Source organism: Pteropus medius, unplaced genomic scaffold, assembly GCF_902729225.1.
Source record: "Pteropus medius unplaced genomic scaffold, Ma_sr-lr_union100, whole genome shotgun sequence".
NCBI classification, from domain to species: Eukaryota; Metazoa; Chordata; class Mammalia; order Chiroptera; family Pteropodidae; genus Pteropus; species Pteropus medius.
Genome location: NW_024344378.1, coordinates 20,901,451 through 20,923,647, shown reverse-complemented (window position 1 = coordinate 20,923,647; position 22,197 = coordinate 20,901,451). Strand labels below are relative to the sequence as shown.

The 22,197-nt window shown below is 39.3% G+C and overlaps 1 protein-coding gene across 4 annotated transcripts in view; it reads right to left on the bottom strand.

The window, feature by feature from the left end:
- Positions 1–22,197, bottom strand: part of DNMBP (dynamin binding protein) — a 91,773-nt gene that overhangs the window by 14,676 nt on the left and 54,900 nt on the right. For 3 of the 4 annotated variants that reach the window (XM_039871526.1, XM_039871525.1, XM_039871527.1), the window contains 5 exons: positions 5,001–5,194; positions 4,087–4,186; positions 2,168–2,315; positions 1,545–1,562; positions 991–1,190 (listed from right to left, as the gene is read on the bottom strand). In XM_039871526.1, coding sequence (XP_039727460.1) covers positions 991–1,190; positions 1,545–1,562; positions 2,168–2,315; positions 4,087–4,186; positions 5,001–5,194 — 660 coding nt within the window. Of the gene's footprint in view, positions 1–990; positions 1,191–1,544; positions 1,563–2,167; positions 2,316–4,086; positions 4,187–5,000; positions 5,195–9,434; positions 9,638–22,197 lie in introns of those variants that run through there. The other variant, XM_039871528.1, reaches the window with a different exon arrangement.

Below are 22,197 nucleotides of genomic sequence, written 5' to 3'. Positions count from 1 at the left end.
ATTAACTTCTGTGTCATATATTAGGAACAATCGGCAGAGAAGACTAGAGATAACAGCGGAAGGGTTGCAAGGCGAAGGATGGGTGGCTGCAAAAGGCACACTTTAGCACTGTAGAAGATGGAGACAGCATTACATTGGGAGATAGGAACCAAGACAAAGGGCCAGATAGCCAGAGAGCTTTCACACAGCCACGGTCAACAATGATGTATGAAAGTGGAGGACGTGGTTGAAGCAGAAGGCAGAGAAAACAGTTTTAGGTAAAGTGGGGAGAAGAGTAGAGAGGCAGGCAAAGATGTTATACTCTATTACAGATTCTCTGAGAATATCAATAATACGTCAGTTTAACATGGTCACCACACTATACTCATCGAGTGTTCAAATTAGAGCCTCGACAAGAGATTCGTTGAAAGAGAAATGAAACGGTTCAGTTTGTCCCACATTATAAAGGAAGAGTGGGTAGCTTGGCAACTGACTGTATAGCATGGGGAGGGACAAGGAGGGCCTCAGACCTGAGAGGCAGATTACTGGGTGTAGGCAGGGCTGATGGGGCTCAGAGACGTGGGCACATCTGGGTTTTCTAAAAGAAGACCAAAAGTCCTAACTTAAGTGAAGGCAGGAAAATATGCAGCTGGATGTGCAGTGAAAACAAATCTAGGCACACATTGAAAGGGTTGCCTTCAAGGAGCTGGGAGTGCAGTCACCACAGTCTGAAGGAACTCTTGATCAGCCATTCTCTAACCTGTCTTTGTGTCTCTCGAGACTCTAATTGCGATAAGCTTTATCAGAGATGTCTATTTCCCATATTCCGTGACTGTGCTTTTAATATTACTGCTCTCTTTTTTCATATACATTTCCCCAAGGGTCTACCACCATTTCTTCATCATGGCTCTATTATCTACCACCTGCTTTGTCCATCTCTGGTGAAATAACTCTTGAGGAGATCACTGTCAAGGGCATAGCCTTCCCTTGAAGCGAGTATGCTTTTCTTACCCAGGTCCTTTCGGCGTTTATACTCGTTAATGTTAACGTTGATTTCCTTGACTGCAAGAACTGCACTGGTTAAAGGCGCTTTATCTGGGTGGGATTCTGGGGTGGAGTTTAGCAACTCCATCAGCAACAGTGGGTAACGCATTACTCTCTGCACTGGTTTGATGAGGAAGGAGCCCAAGTTAATATAATTTGTGCATCCCCTATAAGAAAAGGAAAAAACAGAGACTTTGGTCCACTGGGCCTGTAGACAGTATTTGTTACTCCTAAATATAACTCTGTTCTTTCATCCTATTTTCCAATTCCATTCATTCATATTTACTGGGCACTTAATAAATACCAGATATTGTTTTATGTGCTAGGGATTTAGTAGTGACCATAAAAAGTCCCTGCCCCGGTGGAAGGGGACTGGCGATAAACAAATATCATACTAAGTGTATTTTGGTGGTAGGTATTACGGAGAAAAATATAGCAAGGTAAATCTGCTTCTGGGTTTCCATCTATCAAGGAAGAAAATAAAGAAATGAGCTTGTGCATTAAGTGGCAAGAGAACTTACCATTCACTGTAGAGGCTCCTACAGGGCAGTGAGCATGAAAAGAAGAGACAGGTGATTAGAGATACTGTTGATGCTGATTTTCACATTCTCCTCAGAACACTTACTAGTTCGACTAATGCCTACTAGTTGGACAGACGAAAGTCGCATGGGATAAAAGGGAGACTGTCTACGTGGCATATCTAGTCTATTACAATAGTAAGCTCCTAACTTCACTTAGACCTACTCAGAGACATACATATTACATCGTTCTTAAGACCAGGAGAATCTCACCTGATGGTCAAGAATAACTGAATCTGCTCTTCTTATCTATACTTTTGTTTATTTGGACCAAACGATCTTCCTGCCTGTTTCTTACTTGAAAACGCTAAAGTAATAGTTTGTATGTATAGATAAAAGTGACTTAAATGGATAAAAATACATGCAGAAAGCCACTTAAGATTTCCATGATATATAATGGGAAAAGGGCAGATGACCTAACAGGACCTGTGTACTAGTACCTCACTTACGTTTAAAATAAGAGAGATGGATAGATAGCAGCAGAAGTCCAGACATATATATGGGAGTGACTTCCATAAGGCAGAACTAAAGAGCTATGATGGAAGTGAAATGGTCAAAACTCCTACTTAAGGTCTGCCAAGGAGTCCTGAAGATGCTTCTGGATCTTCTCATCCTTCTCATAGATTTCCAGCAGTGAGATGGCCTCATCATGATTCTGGCAGTAAACCTTGTATGTTCCCTCAAGCTCATCCCGGTGATCAAGAAACACAGGTCCTTTGAAAAATACACAGGCATGCAATGTTTTTATAGTAATTTTCTTCTCAGTATCCTAAATGTAAGGCATATAACCAAACTTTAATATCAATTAAACCCTATCATGAGAAATAACAGTAAGACTATCCATTAAATTAATAAGAAATTTCCATGGAATGGCTTAAAATTCTACATATTTAAAGCAAAATTTTAGAGAATCATGCCATCCATGTATTTTTCAGTGTGCACATGCGTGTGAGTGAGTGCACACACACATGTGCACACCTGGTCCCTGGAATAGACTCCAATCCCTTTTTAATCAGGCAGAGTAAGGTGTTCGAAAGTACTCCCCATATAGGTATGTAATCAGAACCAGTAAGGACCCTCACTCTCTAAACTCCAGAAAATCTACATAGGGATAAAGAGACCCTTCTACAGCAGCAGTTCCCACCTCTTTTCTGTGCATAAATTAAATACACAGAACTTTAAGTGAAATGTATATTAAAATATCTGTAATATAAAACCCCCAAATCTGTGACATATGTACTTCTTTATAAAGTGTTAAATAGCAAAATGTAGCAATGAATCTAATAATCACCATAATTTCCAAGTATGATGAGTAACATAAGAAACTGGTAATCTTGGTTGCTTTTGGTTGGGCGTTACTGAAATTTCAAGATATTTGCAACAACATAATTTGATAGAAATATGTAACTTCGGTTGGTGACAAAGTCACAGGTACTGCTAATATTATGTGGTTTGCTCTCTATATTCATACCTTAAAGAAATACTAAATTTCAGAAAGAAAACACTGAAAATCAAAATAATAATAAAATAATAATAATTATTTTTTTATCCAAGTTCATAGACTCCTTGAAATCTATGCACAGACCCCTGGACTATAGCCTGCTAAGCAAATGAATAGCTCTTAAGCAAACTTCAACGGAACAATTCCACTTAGAGCTGCTGCCTGCATGTGCCGATTCTCTTACTTGTTAAAACTACTTTTCCTCTTGCCTTCTTTCCTTCTTCAGCTTGTTCTGCACCAATCTCCTCCTCCCCACGCCCCCAAACAGTGTCTTCTCATCCTTAGAATCAGATGCCTGAGCCCGAGGTGACAGCAGCCCAGGCCAACAGCTTGACTCATGACTCCAACCTCATGAGTGACCCTGAGCCAGAACCACCCAGTTAAGCCATCCCCAGATTCCTGACACACATAAACTATGACATTATACATGTTTCTTGCTTTAAGCTGCTAAGTTTTGGTATAGTTTGTTATATAGCAATAGATAACTAATACAGTTCCCTTGTTTAAAAGCAGCAGATGATTGTTTTTTAAACATTTTGACAAAGACCCACATGAATAAACACATTTTAAATTATGACTCACCATACATATATGTAGAATTAAAATACAAATTTTAAAAGACAGTACGTATACTTATTATTTACAGTACATTCTGATATTTTCTATTTTATTAAAAGACGTATACTGGATGTGACACATGAAATTGATCTCAGGACCCACTAACGTGCCACAACCGTCAGTCTGAAAAATATCATACTACACAACAGCTAAAATTTCTTCTATTGCTAACATCCTATATCACCTCAAAGCAGGTTGCAGATAAAAGGAGACATTGAAGACCGAATAATCTCTGAACTATGTAACTAAAACTTCGTTTCCTAGCATAACTACTCAGTACTAGCAAGGCCCCTCTCCTGCCTCCGACCCATGAAGTTTAAAAAAAAAAAAAAAAAAGCTGCTTCTGAAACAAGGCAAGTGTCATACCTACAACATCGCTGATTTCCAGATCGGCCAATAATTGCTTTGAGACCTTAATCACCATCTGCATATTTCCAAAAAGTCCCTCAAAATCAATGTTTGGTATCTGAGAAAGGAAAACAAAATGTTAAGATGCACAAAAATTAAATTAATAAGATATCATTCATATTAGGAACATCTCTTCAAGGATGATACAAAAATTATTCAAGGTCATTTTCACTCACTCTCACAAAGTTTCTGGAATAGAAATATCCAACATTACCTTTAGTGTCACCCTTTATCTGACTATTCTCTGCGACTCCATCCGCACTACCTTAATAAAATGACTGTAAAAACAATTTGACCTATAATCACACTGAGGTACGTATTTCCCACCCAGTACTCAAAATCTGATGGCACTGCCCACTTCCTATAGACGTTCTTGGGTGTGACTGCTTCAGGAATTCAAGCCCAAGCCCAAGCCCAGGCCAGGCGGTCAAGTAACAAGCAATAAGGACTATAAATCCCCAGGAACTAACAACCTTTTCTTTAGCATCTAGAAAAGTACCTAACAGATGCACTAGTTAAAAGAGTTTTCTTAATAAACCTTGTACGATTAGGTGCTAGAGCCAGGTAACCCATCATCCCCAGATTCACTATATCATTATACAATCTTCATAGTACAGTGACAATCCAGACTCCATGGTACTATTTCCAGGAGCCAAAAAAACAGAAATATCCTGGTAAGTTAACAGTAGACTTGATCAGTGGCAGGATGCTGAAGGCTTAAGTTGATGACACACACATGTTGAGACCCTTGAATTAAGAGCAGCAGCAGTCACAGCCTTTACTTCAAACCCAGTGAAAGCTCCTATATCCTGACACTTCATGCTTGAAGAATTACATTCAAGGTAAAGCTAACGTTCTTCCATACTTCCCACCTGTACCTGCTGCAGGGGTACCATGATCCGCTCAATACACATTTCCAGATCCCGAATATAGTCTCGCTCCGTCTGATGAAGTTCTTCTACCACCTTGGCTCTCTTCTCCAGCATCCTCTGCTCTGGATTTTCAGTGGCCACAGACCCAGAAGGGGCCACCGGTGATGAAGACTGGGAGGAGAGGAGTGTCATTTCTGGAAGAGAAAAGGGGACTGGTCAGTTCCCTGTGTGCTAAAGCAGGACTCTTCAACAGTTTGAGTTGAAAAGTACACAGTCCATGAGAAATAAAGGCCTGACAATTGTCAACAATCAGGAAATCTGATCCCACATGTCAGTTCTAATCAAGAACAGATGAAGAGCTTAGAAGGCCATCCCTGCAGAGGGAACTTCTCCCATGTGCGTGACAACCATTTTTAGAATTTGTACTAAAAAAACAGATGAGTGTCCACAACTTTCCTAGCAAAGAGTTGAAAAAGTTGCTGTTCTTATTAAGACTTGCGTTCATTTAATTAGGTATAAAATCCATTCCATGATCTTAGCAGCAGAAAAACCAAGCTGGAAGTTAAAAACATTGATATGGCACACTAAAAAGAATATCATGGGGAACATAAAAATGCCAAATAAGGGAAGACAAGAATTAGGCAGGAATCATCCGTCTGAGATCTGGGTGACTATAGAGTGAGCCCAATGTGTTCTAGTCTTTGTGATGGTGGACTAACATTAATATATAATAAAATCCGTGAAAATTTAGATTCTTCCTAGCAAAACATCAATGAAGCCTCACAAGCAGTTTTGTTACCTCAAGATGCCCTAGAAGATACAAACGTACTATAAACATGAAGTTCTTCAATGACATTTTCAATTAAAAGAATCTCTATAGGAGCAAACTGCATGATCTAAAAATGAAAACAAATATCTTCTCATTGGCTTTTTCGTTTACCTGACTGTTACTTAGATACATATGAAAGTTATTTATATAGTTGGCATGGCATCTGTTCATTTAAAATGAACACTAAATACTAAAATAAACAAATGAAAAAACTTCCACAGTGAAGCGATCTCTGCTATTTATTTCAAATTTCTTAAGATCCACTTAAAACAACTACAGATTTGGTAAGCAAATATACTAGAAAGTCTGAGTATGATTACAAGAATATTTTTTTTCCGGATCTAAGATGCAAAATACAAGTGTTCAAACTACTTATGGAAAACTAGGCTTAGTCTCCAAAAACCTTCTTTACTGCTCCTTCTCTAAAATTTGGAAATTCTAACGTTTAAAAAGTACAATCCAGATTCTGGTTTCTAAAAACCATTCATTCTTCACTAAAAGGAATCAGAGTTCTATGGACAAATGGCTAATTCCAGGGCTGGGGCAGGGAAGATATAGATGAGTCTGAAACATCTTACAGCAGAAAGTAAGACGTGCTCAGCAGTGTGAGGGGGGCATGTCCAAAGGGCATGGAGCCAGCTAGAAGGGGGCTCCCACTGGCCAGATTTGGTACGATCTGAGTACGAAAATAAATAAGCATAGTAATGGATTATAATCCATTGAGTAAAATAAGAATCCAGGAGTTCATATTGATAATATGTAAGTACATAAATAAATGGAGGAGAAGAGAAAGCTCTTTCTTATGGTAGAATAAATATAGAAGAAACAATGGAGTTAGAAAATCATCATCTTGCAACCATTAGAATAAAATTTGGTTCAGGCACGAATCATCAATGAATGATTCTGTGTTGGTGGTGGGGTGTGATGATGATCAGGATAATTGCATAGCTTTGAATTAGTCATTACAAATTACTTATTAGTTGCAAAAATGAAAATCAGTGACCATAATGTGGAGAAATAAATAATACCACAACTAAGTAATCAAAATTCAAATCACCAACAAGGGACAAAGAGACATTATGTGTTTCCACATGTCATATTTAGAAACAACACAACATCCCTGATGTAGTATTCTAGTCTAAATACACATAATCTGAAAGGAACCTTGAGGAAACATCAGACAAACCTAAATTTGAGGATTTGCACCCTTCAAAATGTCAGGTCACAAAATGTAAAGAAAGCCTGAGGGACAATTCCCAACCAAGACAATTGAGGAGATGACAAATAAATGTAACGTGTGATTCTCAAATAGATCCTTATCTGGGGAAAAAATTGCTACAAAGGACCTTACTAGACAACTAATGAAACTGTAATACAGACTGTAGATTAGATAAATGATTAAATCAATTAAAAATGCCTTGAAACGGCAAATCTATGAGGTCATGTATGAGAATATCCATGTTCATACAAAATACGCACTGAAGCTTACCATGGGACATGATATATGTAACATACTCTCAAACAGTTCAGGAAAAAGACTGTGTGTATACACACATGGAGAGAGAGAATGAAAACAAAAACATGGCAAAATGCTATTAAGTACTGGTGAATAAAGAACACCCTTTGAATAAAGGATATACAAGAGCTCTTTTCCACTACTTTAATTTTCTGTAAATTTGATATTACTCAAAATAAAGTTTAAAAAGACATAATGGAAAAATATCTTCCTTTGACGTATTTTTGGTAGAATAACAAAATTTCAAACATAAAATTTATTTTAACAGAGGGCTAAATTATAATTCTAAATTAACTGTAGTGTATGTAAAATTTATTTTCAATAGCTTTGTTTTAAATTTTCTTTGTGATTTCAAAGCAGTAGAATCTCAGTTGCAAATATGGTTTCATAAGTGGCAAATTGAGAAGAGAAACTTTTTTTATTAATTTAATTTTTCTGAGGTATGACATAAAACATTATTAGTTTCAGGTGTACAACATAATGATTCGATATTTGTAAAAGAAACTCATTTTTAATACAGGACCAAAAAGCCCTGGAAAGGAAGAACATTTATTGATTTCCTACCATGTGCCATGCACTTTACATGTTGTATCCCTGAACTCATTTAATATTTACGCCAAAACTTTGAAGTAGTATTATTATTCCCACTTAACGGGTAGGAAAACATAGGCTTTGAGAGGCTGACCAACTTGTCCCAGGGTATGCAATGAGTAAATGGCAGTTCTGGAATTTAAATCTAAATATATTTAAATCCAAATCCTATGCACTTAATTCTGCACCATTTTGCCTCCCTGGCCTGGAATCTCAACTAGAAAAGGCCAGGGGCTTATTTGCTTCAAATCTTAAAATTCCTTGGAAACTATTCTCTCCCAGAAATCAAAGTTCTATTAATTATAGTAGTTGGAATCATAAACAAACAGCAGCAAGTAGTCATCAGTCTGAAGCCAGCAACCTACGCTGAGACTCAATCAGATCTTTATTTCTATTAAATGAGAGATAAAGAAATGTTAACAACTCTTAAACTACTAGCTTCCTTCCCCTCCCCCTCCCACAGGTGGATTTATAAATTCTTGAACTGCCTTTAAAAAACATTACCAAAAACACATAAATTGCAGTTTCCTTGGGCACCACCTCTGAGATTCTGACTCAGCAAATCTGGGTGGGACCTGAGTATCTGCAATTTTTAACAAAATCCTAGGTGTTTCTGAAGATGTAGGTGACCTTTGGGCTCCATACAGATATTAAACTAATACTTAAAGATTAAGTCAAACTAGAAATATTTGGCTTGAAATAACTCCAAATTTAAGATTATTTTTTCCATTATTCCAAATACAGCCTAAGAAAAAAGTTTAATCTACAATTTTAGCATCTGGAACAACCAAGTGAGAAGGCAGCCTCTACCCTCAGCCGGCTGCAGTGGAGACAAGAGGCTTTGAATCTTGTACTTCCCCACTCTTTAGCTGGGGAGATCTCCAGGAAAGTCCATTTCCACCTCTGGGCCACAGTTCCCTCTCCTGTAAAATAAGGATAGTGATACCTGCTTTGCAGAGTGGTTGAGGGAATTAAACCAGGTAATAACACAAGTCAGTCCTTTTACCATGATGGGCCAGAAAATGCAATCTGTACCAGGTTAAAGTAAAATGCACCAAGTAGAAAATGCTCTGTTCAGATTCCATAAAATCCTACTTTTCTGTAATAAAATCTGTAGATGAGGAAGTTGTGGCCCAGAACCAGGCTATCAATAAAACAAGTGGCCCAGTCCCATCTCCTTCCTGGGACTGGCAGCTAGGTGTTCAGGAGCTGGGGCAGGCTGCACAAATTTACTCGCTGTGATAAAACAATTAGTACTGGCTTGGGATTTTCCTTCTTTTGTTCCACTTCCCACCCCTCCATCCCCCCAGTCTCAACCCTCCCGGCCCTCACTACCCCTCCACCCCAGCCTTTTCAAGATACCCCCACCCTCTCAGGTTAGCGCTTTATCTCCGAGCTCACTCCCCAGTGTGCTAAGGAAGGGATTTGGTCAACCCGCAGCTTCCCACAGCTCTAACTACCACACTTTAAAGTACAGTTAAAGAGAAAAGCCACTCACATCTCCCCCGCCTCTGAAAGTTGGCTCTGTCTTTGGTGAGGAAAACCTCTGAATTCCGGTTTGGTCCCAAACTGCACTTGAATGAGGAGGAGGCTGACTCCGCTTCTGTGCGGGCTCCAGCAACCCAACCCGGAGGTACCTGCAGCGCCAAGTCTGGCGCGCCTGTGTGGGTCAACGTGCAAGCCCGCAGAGTAGAATCTTCCCAGAGCTCAGGAATGCTTGCAGAGCCCCTAAAATTCCCCCAGGCTTTCCCATATTTACATATGAATCGTCCTGAGTCCCTCAGGCTATCAGAGCAGGGCCAGTTCTAAAGGATGGAGCTGGACTCCTCTGCTTACTGGACTGACATGCAGAAGAGGGCCCTTGCTTTGCTCAGGCTTATTACCCTTTCCTGTCTTAGCTCTTCTTTCCTCATCCAAAACAATCACAATTCCACTTCAGAAGCTTTCAATCCAAGAGTATTATCTCTTACTTTTCCTACCCCTGCTAAGCATTGTTTTTTGGGGATGCTCTTTTTTAGGGAAGAATTCTTAATGCCGATCCATCTCTTAATGGTAAGAGGCAAAACTAGAAAGCAAGCAGTTGTCTACTTTTCTGCACCAGGGCCTCTCTCTCCGCATTCCCTAAGCTGGGTGCATAGTCCTCACTTTGCCCAGGGCTTTGTCAAGGGAACTGACCCTACGCTTTAGGCACCTTATCCTAAAACCATCAGAATGCATATCTCAGCTGGCTAGTCCCAGGGTAGCATAGTGACTCACAGGGGCTGGGAGCCCGGCTCACAGCTCACAAACACTTAGATTTTAAAAGAAACTGAAGAAAAGAAAGTTGCAGAATAAAATGCCGTGTAAATAACAATAAATTAATAGATGCGTCATATGTGTGTGTGTGTGTGAGAGAGAGAGAGAGAGAGAGAGAGAACCTATAAAAAAAAACCCTACATATTTCTATATATACATATAATATCTAAGTGCACAGAAGGTGTGGAAGGAGAACACACCAAACTCATCAGTTTGCCTCGAAGGGAACTGGGATTTGTGGTTGAAGGGTCAATGAGGTCTTGAGCTGAATCAGGACTTTTTAATCTCACGAGAATCTACTAATGTATTGCCAGTAATTTAAAACCAACTATCATGCTAAGATACATCTCTACTGGTGAAATTTCAAACAACCTGAAAGAGGACAACTTATGGTGAAGAGCCCTTCCGACTCCTTCTAAAATTGCACCATTAATTTGTGAGGCTTTACTCAGTGGTGAATCCCTATGTTTTTGCTTCCCTCCATCTTTTTAGTTTTAAAATGTAACAAATATTTATATGGCACTTTCCATGTGTGTCAAGCACTGTTCTAAGCACTTTACAAACATCAGCTTACTTAATCTTCATAACTACCCTACTGTTGTCCCCATTCTACTGATGAGGAATGAAGAGAAATTCAGTAACTGGACCAGTAAATGGAAAACTGAGATTTGAGCCCACATTATGCTCTTGACCAACAGCTATTCTTCCTCTAGGCAAATCGAAAGAGTTGTGACCTGGAATTCTACCTGTGGGTTTTGGCAGCCACCTGGTAACTAATGATAAAACACTGCAATATAAAAGCACAACTTAACCTCTGTAGAGCCACAGTTCACCTACCATTAAGACTGTGAACAATTATGTATTTAAGCATATATGCATATGTTCATATGATTATAGCTATAAAATCCTACTCGGTATAATGTAAATAACGCCTTAGAGTTGAATCTGTGTAAGTGCCATATAAAGTAAATATTTAATAGTATTTCAGATAATTTATGACAGAAATAATCTGAAATGAAGGGAAAGGCCTATTTTATCATGTCCTTTGATGGATCTTTCTGACTTATGCATTGATCTCGGGAAAGCGGAGAGCCCCCTTCATGAAACCTCAGCTCCTTCCTGGTAACCCTGAGAAACTTGGCACCCAAAGAAATAGGGCAGGAAGTAAAAACCTTTAATACTTTCCCTACTTCTTAAAAAATAAAAAGTAAGCCCTTTAACCCAGGAGTCAATTTTTAAGAATTTATTCTATGTAGATAATTGGACATGTGCACAAATATATACATATAGGAATATTCTTCAATACATAAAAAAATTTGGAAGTCACCTAAACAGAAAGAGCCAAAATTTCTCCCAAAAGGGGCCTGGTTAAAGAAATTATAGCATATGTATGTAATAGATTACTACTATAGCCATTGAGATATAGATTTCTATCTATTAATATGGAACACTGTATGTTGTTAAGTGAAAAAAGCAGATTACAAAATAGCTTATGAAAGAATTGCCATTTTGTTTAAAAAAGAAAAATATTTTCAATGCATATATTTGAAAATGAAAAAGTCTTGGAGGTGACAGAAATTCTGATGTTTTCCCTTTTTTTCACTTACTGTATTTTCTAGTTCTCTATAGTGAGCATGTAATATTGATGTGACAGAATAGCAAGATAAAAAAAGAACATTTGCTATAAATGAAAATATTCTAATATAGTCAGCTCTCAATTACCCTGTTAATCCATTTCAAATTCTTTCTTCACTTTTTAATAATCTGAGGTTTCTTTCCTGACTTAATCTCTTTAAATTGCTGAAGAAAATGAGTAATAAAATGCTGTTGAAATGAAACTTTGCTTGTCATATAAGAAAAGCAAAACACAGCTGCCTGTTTAGCCATCTGTCTAGAAAACCCTGAGAGGAAGCTATCTGTAAATTAGCTCGCCTTCTCCCCAGGCCCCACTGGAGGAATCACAGATCCTGGTTTTCCTTGTTACCACCGCAACACTCCAGCCAGCCCACCCAGCCCCCACCGCTTCTTTCCTTCAGCACCTACTGTACTTCTGTTTGGAGAAAGTTTGCTCAAGGTAAAACTTAGAGCACGGTGGTCACAGGCTTACAGATGCCTCTTCTTGGATCACCAAATTTCAGGCCCCAAATTGCAACAGACACAGAAAAAAACTTTCCCTGTGGCTTTTGCTCAGTAACTAACTGCCCTGCCTATTTTGGCAAATAGCCTGGAGTAGGATCCCTGCTGGGAAGGTTTCTACCTCCGGAAACTTAGCTTGAAGCTTCCCATTTCCCCCGCTTCTTTTCTCAGGCGTTATCCAAAAGAGGAAACAAGAGTCAAGTGCCCAAAGCATGGGAGTCTGCAACTTCTTATGCAGCCAGGACAGTGAGTTTAATAGTAGGATCATTTTTTAACACTTATCAAATACACATAAATCCTAGAAAGGTGGGCTGCTGGTATGCTTCAGACTGTGAGGTTATCATTATTTCATCTTTAGACAGCAAAAGTGAAGTTGGTAAGAGAGTAAAGATAGTTTTCATAAATAAGTAACTAGAAATAATTTACCGCTGTTAAAAATATTTGATTATAATCAGCCAAGAAAACTACACGAAAAGCTTTATTTTCTACACACACACACACACACACACACACACACACACACACACACTCCTGATGTTATATTTACCAAGTCTCTTCAGGGAGAGGGTATTATTGCTCTCATTTTACAAAAGAGGAACCAGGCACAAAGCAATGAAATGACTTGCCTGAGACCACACAGCTAATAAAGCTGCATATTCGAAAGAGCATCCCAAATCAGTGCTTTCCATTAAATGTCAAAGCCTGTTCTGGGTTACATGACTTCTCCATATGAGTGTGGCCATTTCCGATATTATACTTCCATATTTAATAATAATACTGCACTGATGTTTCAAAATCGGCTCATTTCCATGACCCTCTGGCTATTTTTTCATCCTACTCTATAAAGCCAGACTTTCTTCAGCCTCTATTAGGTGGTTTACTTTTATTACTTCCACTTGCTCTCATAACATTTTATGTATCTTTTATAACTGTGCACCAAAAAAAAAAAAAAAAACAGTTTGATTTGCGTTACAATCCTGTTCAAAGTTTTAATTACAAAAACGTATGAACTCTGAAGAGAGAGCTACCAAGCTGAGTGCCAGGAGGTGGGGCAGAGGTACAGAACATGGAAATGCCTTCCAAGCTTTCTTCAGCCTCAGGCAAGTCATTTTCATGTCTGGTGTCCAAGAACAGCAAATCAGGTGGCATTGAACTAGATGGCCTTTAAAGTTATGTCCATTTGACTTAATAAATCTAGTTGAACAGGCAAGAAAAATAAATTCGTGAAACAAAATAATAATATAAAATAGAGTGATCTTAAGCATTAAGTGTTTTGGATATACTTATTTAGAAGGGTAAACCCAATCTCTCAAAATATGGATTATTTCCAAGTGTGATCCAATATTTTGACAGTAAAATATGATTAAAGCTAGGATATAGGTTTCTAGCTGAAACATGGAATAAAAAACCCAGGACAAGAGAACACAAATTGTGTTTTCCCTGGACTCCCAGTCGTATATGATGCATAAATTTAAGTGCCTCTAGCATTCCCACAGCTGCTGTACTCCCTTTTCTCTCCCCCGGCTTCCACTTCTCTGATGTGGAACTGTTTTTAGATCTTCAAAGGGTAGGGAACAAAGCACTCAGACTACAAGTCAAAACACAGGAGTTCTAGACGTGCTGCACCTCCTACCCACGTGATCTTGGCCATGTTACAAACCTCTCTGGGCCCGTGTTTCCTGTGTGTGTATACCAAAGGGGTTGGGCCTCTTTGGTCACTTCCAGGCTCTTAAATCTTACGTGCTGTGCTACTCAGCTACGTCACTTACTCTCACCACACTAGCCTCTAACTAGTTCCACAAGGAGTGTCACTAGCATGAGAGGCCTCTTTGGACTCCCCTGGCAGTTAGTCACTTCCACTCAGTGAGCCCAGAGGATGGGGCACTTGCTGCTATTATGAAAGTTAGCACAACGTACTTCAAGTATTTGTTTCCTTATTTTCCCTTGAACATGGCAAGCCCAGCTTATCTCTGTGCCTTTCTGCTCACCTACTGTCCTTGAAGCCCGCTAGATGAACGTCCTGGATTACCCTTTTCTCTAAACTTCTGTTCTCAAGTAACAATGCAAAATGATACTATTTATCTTTTGATGTGCATATTCTGTGCCACAAAATAAAACATTTCATTTGATTACAGATGTTCATTCAGCACTTATTAAATGCCAAGTACTTAAATCGCCACCGTCATGGAGCTTAGACTCTACTGGACTTTTCTGCACACCTCATGCTTGCCTAATTGATAGTACTTAGCAGTGACTGGCACTCACATGGCAGCAATTATTATTACTTAGAGCACCCTGAGCACTGCTCTGCTATGGTTGTGAGGAAAAACACTACCCAAAGATTTTTAAAAATCATTAAATATCCTAAAGTATCCTAACTTTTGTTTGCTTTAGCTACTTAGCTACCACACCTAGTTAGAATTTAGAACCTACAGCACTGGGGTAAATCAGGTTTCAAGCTTCCTCTGAGGAGAGTGGGGGGTGGAGAGCAGAAGAAACTGAATTTCTTACCTCCAAATCACAGAGGAGAGAACTAGAGGAATTCTACAATTTTTTTTTTTTTTTTTTTGGTCTAAGTATTGCTGTGAGGTCAGCAGTAAGTGGAAGCATCTCCGCATTTAAATAGATGAAGAGATGAACATTTTTTTTACATTTTAACATCTCTGAAAGCAAGACATGTTTTCCAGTTAACGGCATGTTAACTGAAGTATTCTAGTTTAACTAGAAGTCTTCCTTCTTCCTAATGGTACATAAAATTATTCAGTGTCTTATGGTAGACAGTGTTTTAGATTCAATGAAATGCAATATATTTCATCTGTCTGTCCCCTCTTGATTTACAATTAGAAGGGGTTTCTTGATAGCGTGGAATGAGACCTGCTGTGGAGTCACGTATACAAATGAGAACATTCCTATCAGAAATGACGACATCAGCACTATCACACCCTTGCGACTTGACAGCCTGATGGTTGTGCACAGTGTGAGCACCTTCTGGTTTCTCAGGAAATAAATATCAAACTGGAAAACTCTGTGGTATCAGGGTGGGTGTGTCACGTTTCTGAGCCCCCATCCCGACATCCCACTGAAGACTAAGCCGGCTCTCGTCCTGCAAGTTAGCTGCATTGATTCATTCCCTCCTCCCAATGAACCTGTGAACATCCTCAGGTCCACATGAAAGCAGAAGGTTGCCTCTTCCTATCCTAACTCAATTTCTAGCCTTTCCTTAATGTCTCCTGCTTTTATAGAGATCTGGGATTTCCACTTCCCCAGACCAATATTCCTTTATTATTGATGAAACATTATTTAAAAATAATTTAAGTATTGGCTTGTGGAGAAAACAGACAATCTAGCTTCTTAAGACTATAACTCATAATCCCAACAGGCAGTCTTTGAGTTAGATGGGAGCCTGTCAGATTGGCTCATTCTAATCTCAGAAGAGGCATGTCTTATTTTCTCTAAAGCTTCAATTATCTCTCAACTCTTGAAATATGACCCTACATATATTTCCTTTTGCCTCCACATATTTATTCTTTCCCTCTTTCTCCTCTGCCTCCTATCTACCCATCTATCTTCAAACAAGCACTGATGCCGATTTTAAAAAGTAAGCACATGAAAACTGTTCAACTTGGTGACCACCTCAACTATAGTCACATCTCTGATTCTTTTCGTGAAAGGTCTAAGAAGAGTGGTCTTCATGTCCTCCCGTCATGACCTCACCCCCACAACTAAATCCTTTGTGATTAATTCTGCCTGATCATTATTCCAGCAAAATTATCTTTTTCAGTCAACCAGTAACCTCCTCAACAAATCCGCTGGTGTCAGCCTTATCTCCCTGTGGCACTGGAAAGTACAGGCCATTCTCTCTTACTTTAAATACTCTGGCTTTCTCCTGACACTCTCAAATGATCCTGCCCTTTCCCTCTTTCTGGCTTTCCTCCTCCTCCTCCTGCCCCCAAGCAGTGGCTGAGTCCTAGGCTCAGTTCTTGGACCCCTGCTTTCTTCCCCAGTCATTCCTTCCCTCAGAAAAGTCATCGGCAGTTTCGGTGATTACATCTGAGAGGATGACTCACACGGGCAGGTCCACCTCTCACTTATTGCTCAGGCTCCCGCCTAGTTTCTAAGATTTCAGTACCTTAGTTCTTCACCCCACTGTATTCCTCTTTGCCACCACAACTATGGTATCTTTGTTCATATAGTTTCCCCCACCAGGAATGTTCTCCCTGATTCTCTCTGCCTATTGCAAACCCAATCTTCCTTTAAGCTTTAGCTCAAATTCAAATATCTTCCTGAAGTCTTTTCTAATAATTCTGGTAAAAACTGAGCTTTCCTCCTATGACTGTCCATAGCATTTACTGTCTACGCTATATACTTGTGTACTTTATTTAATTATTCATATTTTTAAATTTTGTCTCTTCAGTTGATATGTAGACTCCTATGTGTGTGTGTGGGAGAGGTAGGTACCCCCAATGCTTGGTACAGTACTAAGTACAAATACTAGTTCATAAATACCCACTGAACTGAATTCAGAGGGGATGTAGAATCTATGTGCTGGTCTATGATGATGACCGATGATGATGATGATGATGATGATGACGATGACAATGACATGATGTCAGGCCATGTTTATTTAGCATTTACCATGTGCCAGACTCTATTACACTATTCTAAGGACATATATATCTATAAACTCATCACTTAATCCTTAGAATACTATCACATCGGTACATTATCTGGTTTTACTGGTGAGGAAACTGCCATATAGAGAGATTAAATAATTTAAACAGGGTTACACAGGTAGTAGGGCCAAGGTGGGGAGAGAGATCTAATAGTTCCCTTTATAGCACTTATAAAATTGTATTTTAATTATTTGTTTAAATGCTGTTTTCTGTTCGAATCTATGAGCTCCTGAAGGCATGCACAATTCTTACTCTTCTCCAGTATCTCAATGGAGACACAAGTGGCATTTGGGGCAGGATAATTCTTCATTGTGTACGATGGTCCTAAGACATTTAGTGTCCCTAGTCCTTGCCTTCTAAACATAAGTAGTTCCCTGCACCCTGCCACTGTGATGACCAAAAGACCTTCACTCACTTCCAAATGCCGAGGCTGGTCTGGACTAGCCAAGCCTCAGAATGTCTGCCCACTCCAAAGCCCACCACAAACCATATTCGCACCATCAGCAGTCCCTAAGCTATGATTTAAACTAGATGACCCCCATCCTAGACTTTGTCACTGCCACTGGACCATGGATGTGTACCTAATCAATGAACAGTCAATTCATATCACAAGGCCTAACTACAAACTTCAAGCTGAGTCAATTATACTCACTCTCCTGGGAATCTGAATTAAAACCATCAGGCAGATCAGATAAGAAGAGAAGCAGAAGCTGTGAGAATTCCCCCAAGGTAATACTGGAACATCTATGGTCATGCATAATCTCAAGTGAAATGGGAATAGAAACTATGAGTCAATGGAAAATGTTGGTCTGCAGTAAGAGGGTACCAAAGTAGAAGTTCCGAGAAAAGCAAAAACATCAAGAGAAAGATGGCCCATGAAAGAGAGATACAGACTGCGTGAACAGCTAGTCTGTCTAGAGGATGCCTGGTTTCAGTCCACTTGTACTAGAACAATAGCCTCATCCCTCCTCAGGATCTTAAGGTAATCTTTGTCTAACTAGAACACAACAGCGTTTGGTACTCAAAAAATTTCTGATAAATATACATGAATAGCTCATGTTTATTAGAACAGAATGATATCAGATAAGAGCTGCAAAAAGTGCTTTGAAAACTGTAAAGTAAATTAAGTTGTTATAATTCACTACCACTAACAATTATAATGAAATTCCATGGTTGTTTTGCTGGCCATTTGTCACTGCACGGTTAATGCCTATGAGGATGCCCCTGGACTCTAGGGTGGCAGAGACTTCACGGCATCTGCCATACCATGGCTTGTAATCAGCATATGAAATTAACCAGGGTAAAAAGCTAATGTCTTGGATTGACTGGCAGATATTTTATTCCAGTAGTTTGAATACACAATGCAGCTATAGAGATATCACATTCACATACCTGCAATGAAAAGAAACCTTGACTATCAGATTCCTAAAAATGTGGAACTATCTGTGTAACACTGGCAAAAAATGCCTTCAAATCTATTCAGGTTTTTCTTATCTTGGGAGAAAAACGAAACAGAAGATTTTCCTGGGTTCCACTGCTCCACTGCAATTACTGCTCAAACTTTTAAGGAATTGCTTTTACATTCTCAACACCACTTCCCTCCTAAATTCCCTGTAATGTGCTTTGTGCCTCTGTTGCAGCTACTCCTCACCCCACCTACTTCAAGCAAAGGTCCTTCCTCAGCCAGCATCCTCTCTATCTCTGCTGCCTGTGACGCAGTTGCTACCCCTCCATCTGAAGACCTTCTTCTGGCTCCCCCAACACAATACTTACCAGCTCTTCTAAGTTCATTTATGTAGAATAAACCTATAGCTGCACTTCTAGCTTTAGCTGTGGGATGCAGTAAAAGCACTGGTCTGGGCCTCAAGAGACTCAGATTCTATTTCCGATCTAAGGATTGATTGGTTACCTGGGACACACATTTCAATTTCTCTGAGCTCTGTCTCTTCATTTAGAAAACGAGTGGGCTGGATTTAAGTGTTTTTCAAACATTTTACTGTGACCTATACTTTATACTGTGACTTGGTATATGCATTTACATAATACGGGTATGTGTGTGTACATACACGCTCTCACACACAAAAGTATCACATGTTTAGTTTTACTACATGAGATACGTGTGAAAATTTTCTATTCACTTCTTTTTCATTTTTCAAAAATGCTAGCTGTAACCTGCTCAATAGATGTCAAGATCCAATCGTGGGTGGTTACCCATTATTTATAAAACACTGGACTTGTTGATATATAAGGTCCCTCTAGTAATATTATAAAAAAACTCTGTGAGGTAGCTATCCAATCCTGAACCGTTACCCTTAACTCTCAATGGAATTCCAGTTTCATATTTCTTTCTGTAAGAGTTCTTCATTTAGATATCCTAATCCACTTAAACTAACCCAGTTAACCTGGACTTTGAAGCAGGAGGTCCCCTTCTCATCATAACTGTTTAGGTTATTAGCAAGCGTAGAACCTTAGTGTCAACTTTTGGTCTAGTAATAGGAAAGTGGTTGTTTACATAGTACTAACCTCTATTAGCAACTCTGGACAAGATATTTCTAAAAATAACTATATAAAGGCACTGGAAAACCACCAAAGGCAGGCAGAAACTGGAGGAGACTGGAAATAAGAGAAGTAAACTAGGTAAGATCTGTATTTATCTGATTTCCCACTCTCTTCTCCCAGTCAGTCTCTAGTCTTTTAGCGTGAGGGGGAATAAAGCAAAAACAACTGGCACTCTTACTGGGCTGAGAAGTTAAACGTTCAAGTCTGGGGCTCTGAACTGGCTAGATATTGAAAGATATCCTGGAAAAGAGGAAGCCACAGAAAGAACAGCCTCAATATCTGTGTAGAAATTCTCCTTAAATCCTTGGACTGTTGCAGGTGGGCAAGGAGACTCCCGGGAACTCAGCAGAAAGCAGTGACAGCTGGAGGCCAGAGAGCCAGGCAGACATTCATTCACAACTGTCTGGGGCTGGGAAGACAGAGTTTGAAATTTAAGCCCCTCCAACTTAGAGGCTCAATAAACACTTCCAATTTTCCACTGTGACCTCAAAAGAGCTGCCCCTAGGAGTAAGGATCAAGGCCCAGGATTAGGGGTCACACACCCTAGGTTAAGGGCAAAACCCTACAAACCTGTCCTAACAAGTTCTAAGATGGCAGCCTCTACAGGAGACTGAACTGATAAGACAGGTGAGGGAAAGGGCAAATCTCGGTAGAACAGACTTGGTTTTTAGCCTGGAGGCAGGCTGGGGGCAGTCATTAAATAGCTCTTTTTTTCTCAGATGGAGTAGGAATAGGGTGGGAAGAAAAGGAGAGGAGAAAGGGATGGGTGCTGTCCACTTGGATAATTACACCTGCAAATACAGGGTCCGAGGGCAGATGTCCAATGGGTGGTCAACGAGGAACTTGGGAGAAAGGGGACAACGCAGTGACGGTCTGATGCAGCAACTTGTAAGTGGGAAGGAAGTGGGTTATAAAAGACAAATCATAATTTATGAGTACCTACTATGTTTCAGACATGTAATGAAGTGTTTTATTTATATTATCTCACTGTGCGACAGGTATTATTTCTTCATTTTACAAATAAGGAATCCAAAGCTCAGAGACATTCAGCAATTCATCTGAAGTTACACTACTGGTAAGTAGTGGAACTGAGATTTGAACTACAGACAGACAACTGACTCCAACACTTGTTTCCTCTCTGTAATTACACGTTGTGACTGTGTAATGTTCAGGAAGGGCAGTGACAGTTAGCAAAGAATGTTAGAGAGCACAGGATTTCTGGTAAAAACGAGATTTGTTATAGGTTAAAGAGAAAACCAGAGGTATAAAAAGGGGTGTCAATTGAGTGAGATACGAACACACTATCAAAAGCTAGGTCCTCAAATATATACGGAGAGAGAGTTGTAAAAATGGAAATGATATAAGGGAGAACTGAGCTGGTTTCAAAGAGATCATAGGGCGTATTGCAACACTCCAAAGAGAAGGGTTTGACTCCTGTTAAGTCACACAGAATAAACACACTTTGATTACAGCTAGGAGGCTTAATACAATAAGGAACTAAAGATAGGAAACAAAGTTCATCTGAGGAATAGCCGTGGGGGAAGGGAATAGAAACAATACAAAAAGGAATTTAGAAGTCATCCAATCCCTATCATTTCAAAGCAAAAATGCACCTAGAAAAAAATGGCTAGCTGCTAAATACTTGGCCTCCCGACTAAAGCGCGTTTGATTTCATTTTTGTCTTCATAAATGCAGATAGAGACCCTGCTTTATCCACAATGGTGCCCTGGAAATTCAAGTTAAGTTAAGCCTGTGTTGGAAGACCATGGGACAAACCACAGCAGTTCCAGGATTACATTAGAGACTTATCTTTTCAGTCTTAAATGCCCCACGGCACCCCTGCCACCCCCCCCCCCACCCCCGCCCAATCAATTCAACAATGAGCCTATTCTGCAGGAGATATAGATGAAAACATTTTTCCTTAGGATGAAGGGATGAATTGGATTTTCCAGATTGTTCTGCATTTTCTGACTCTAACCATTACCCTGTAGCCATAACTTGGACTCCCCCAAGTTGACCAGAACCAGGAAGTCTGCTTGGCATGAGGATAACATATATAATAAAAATAAAGGTTTAACAGGGAGTCCAGTAATTACAAAAACCAACAACAAAAATAATTTTAAAAAATTAAAATAAACATAGCTCATTTCAGAGAATTGAAGAACAAAAACTAGCAAGGAATAAAAGACTCGTAATGTCCCCATTTGACAGATAACTTAGTTAAGACTCAGCAAGATGAAGTAATTGGAATACTTAACCTGTATAAAGCACCATGAAGAATATAAATGTTATGAATTCCACAAGTTTTAGTGCTCATCATTCACTTAAGATTCCTGAACTCCAAGGAATAAACAATCTATAAAACAAGTTAAGACATCTTTTCCACTAATGTCTAAAGAAACGTAGGGACTGAGAGAAAGAACACGCCAGAAAATTTTCACATGGTGCCCTGTTAATGAATTTGCCATCCCCATAAGACAAAAATCATGAAGTTAAGAATGGAAAGATATTGGGGAAGAAAGACACCTGACAAAACCAAGAAAGGTACAGTTTCCATGAGAACACTGATTTTGAAAGTTATGTTACATATTTAGAGCA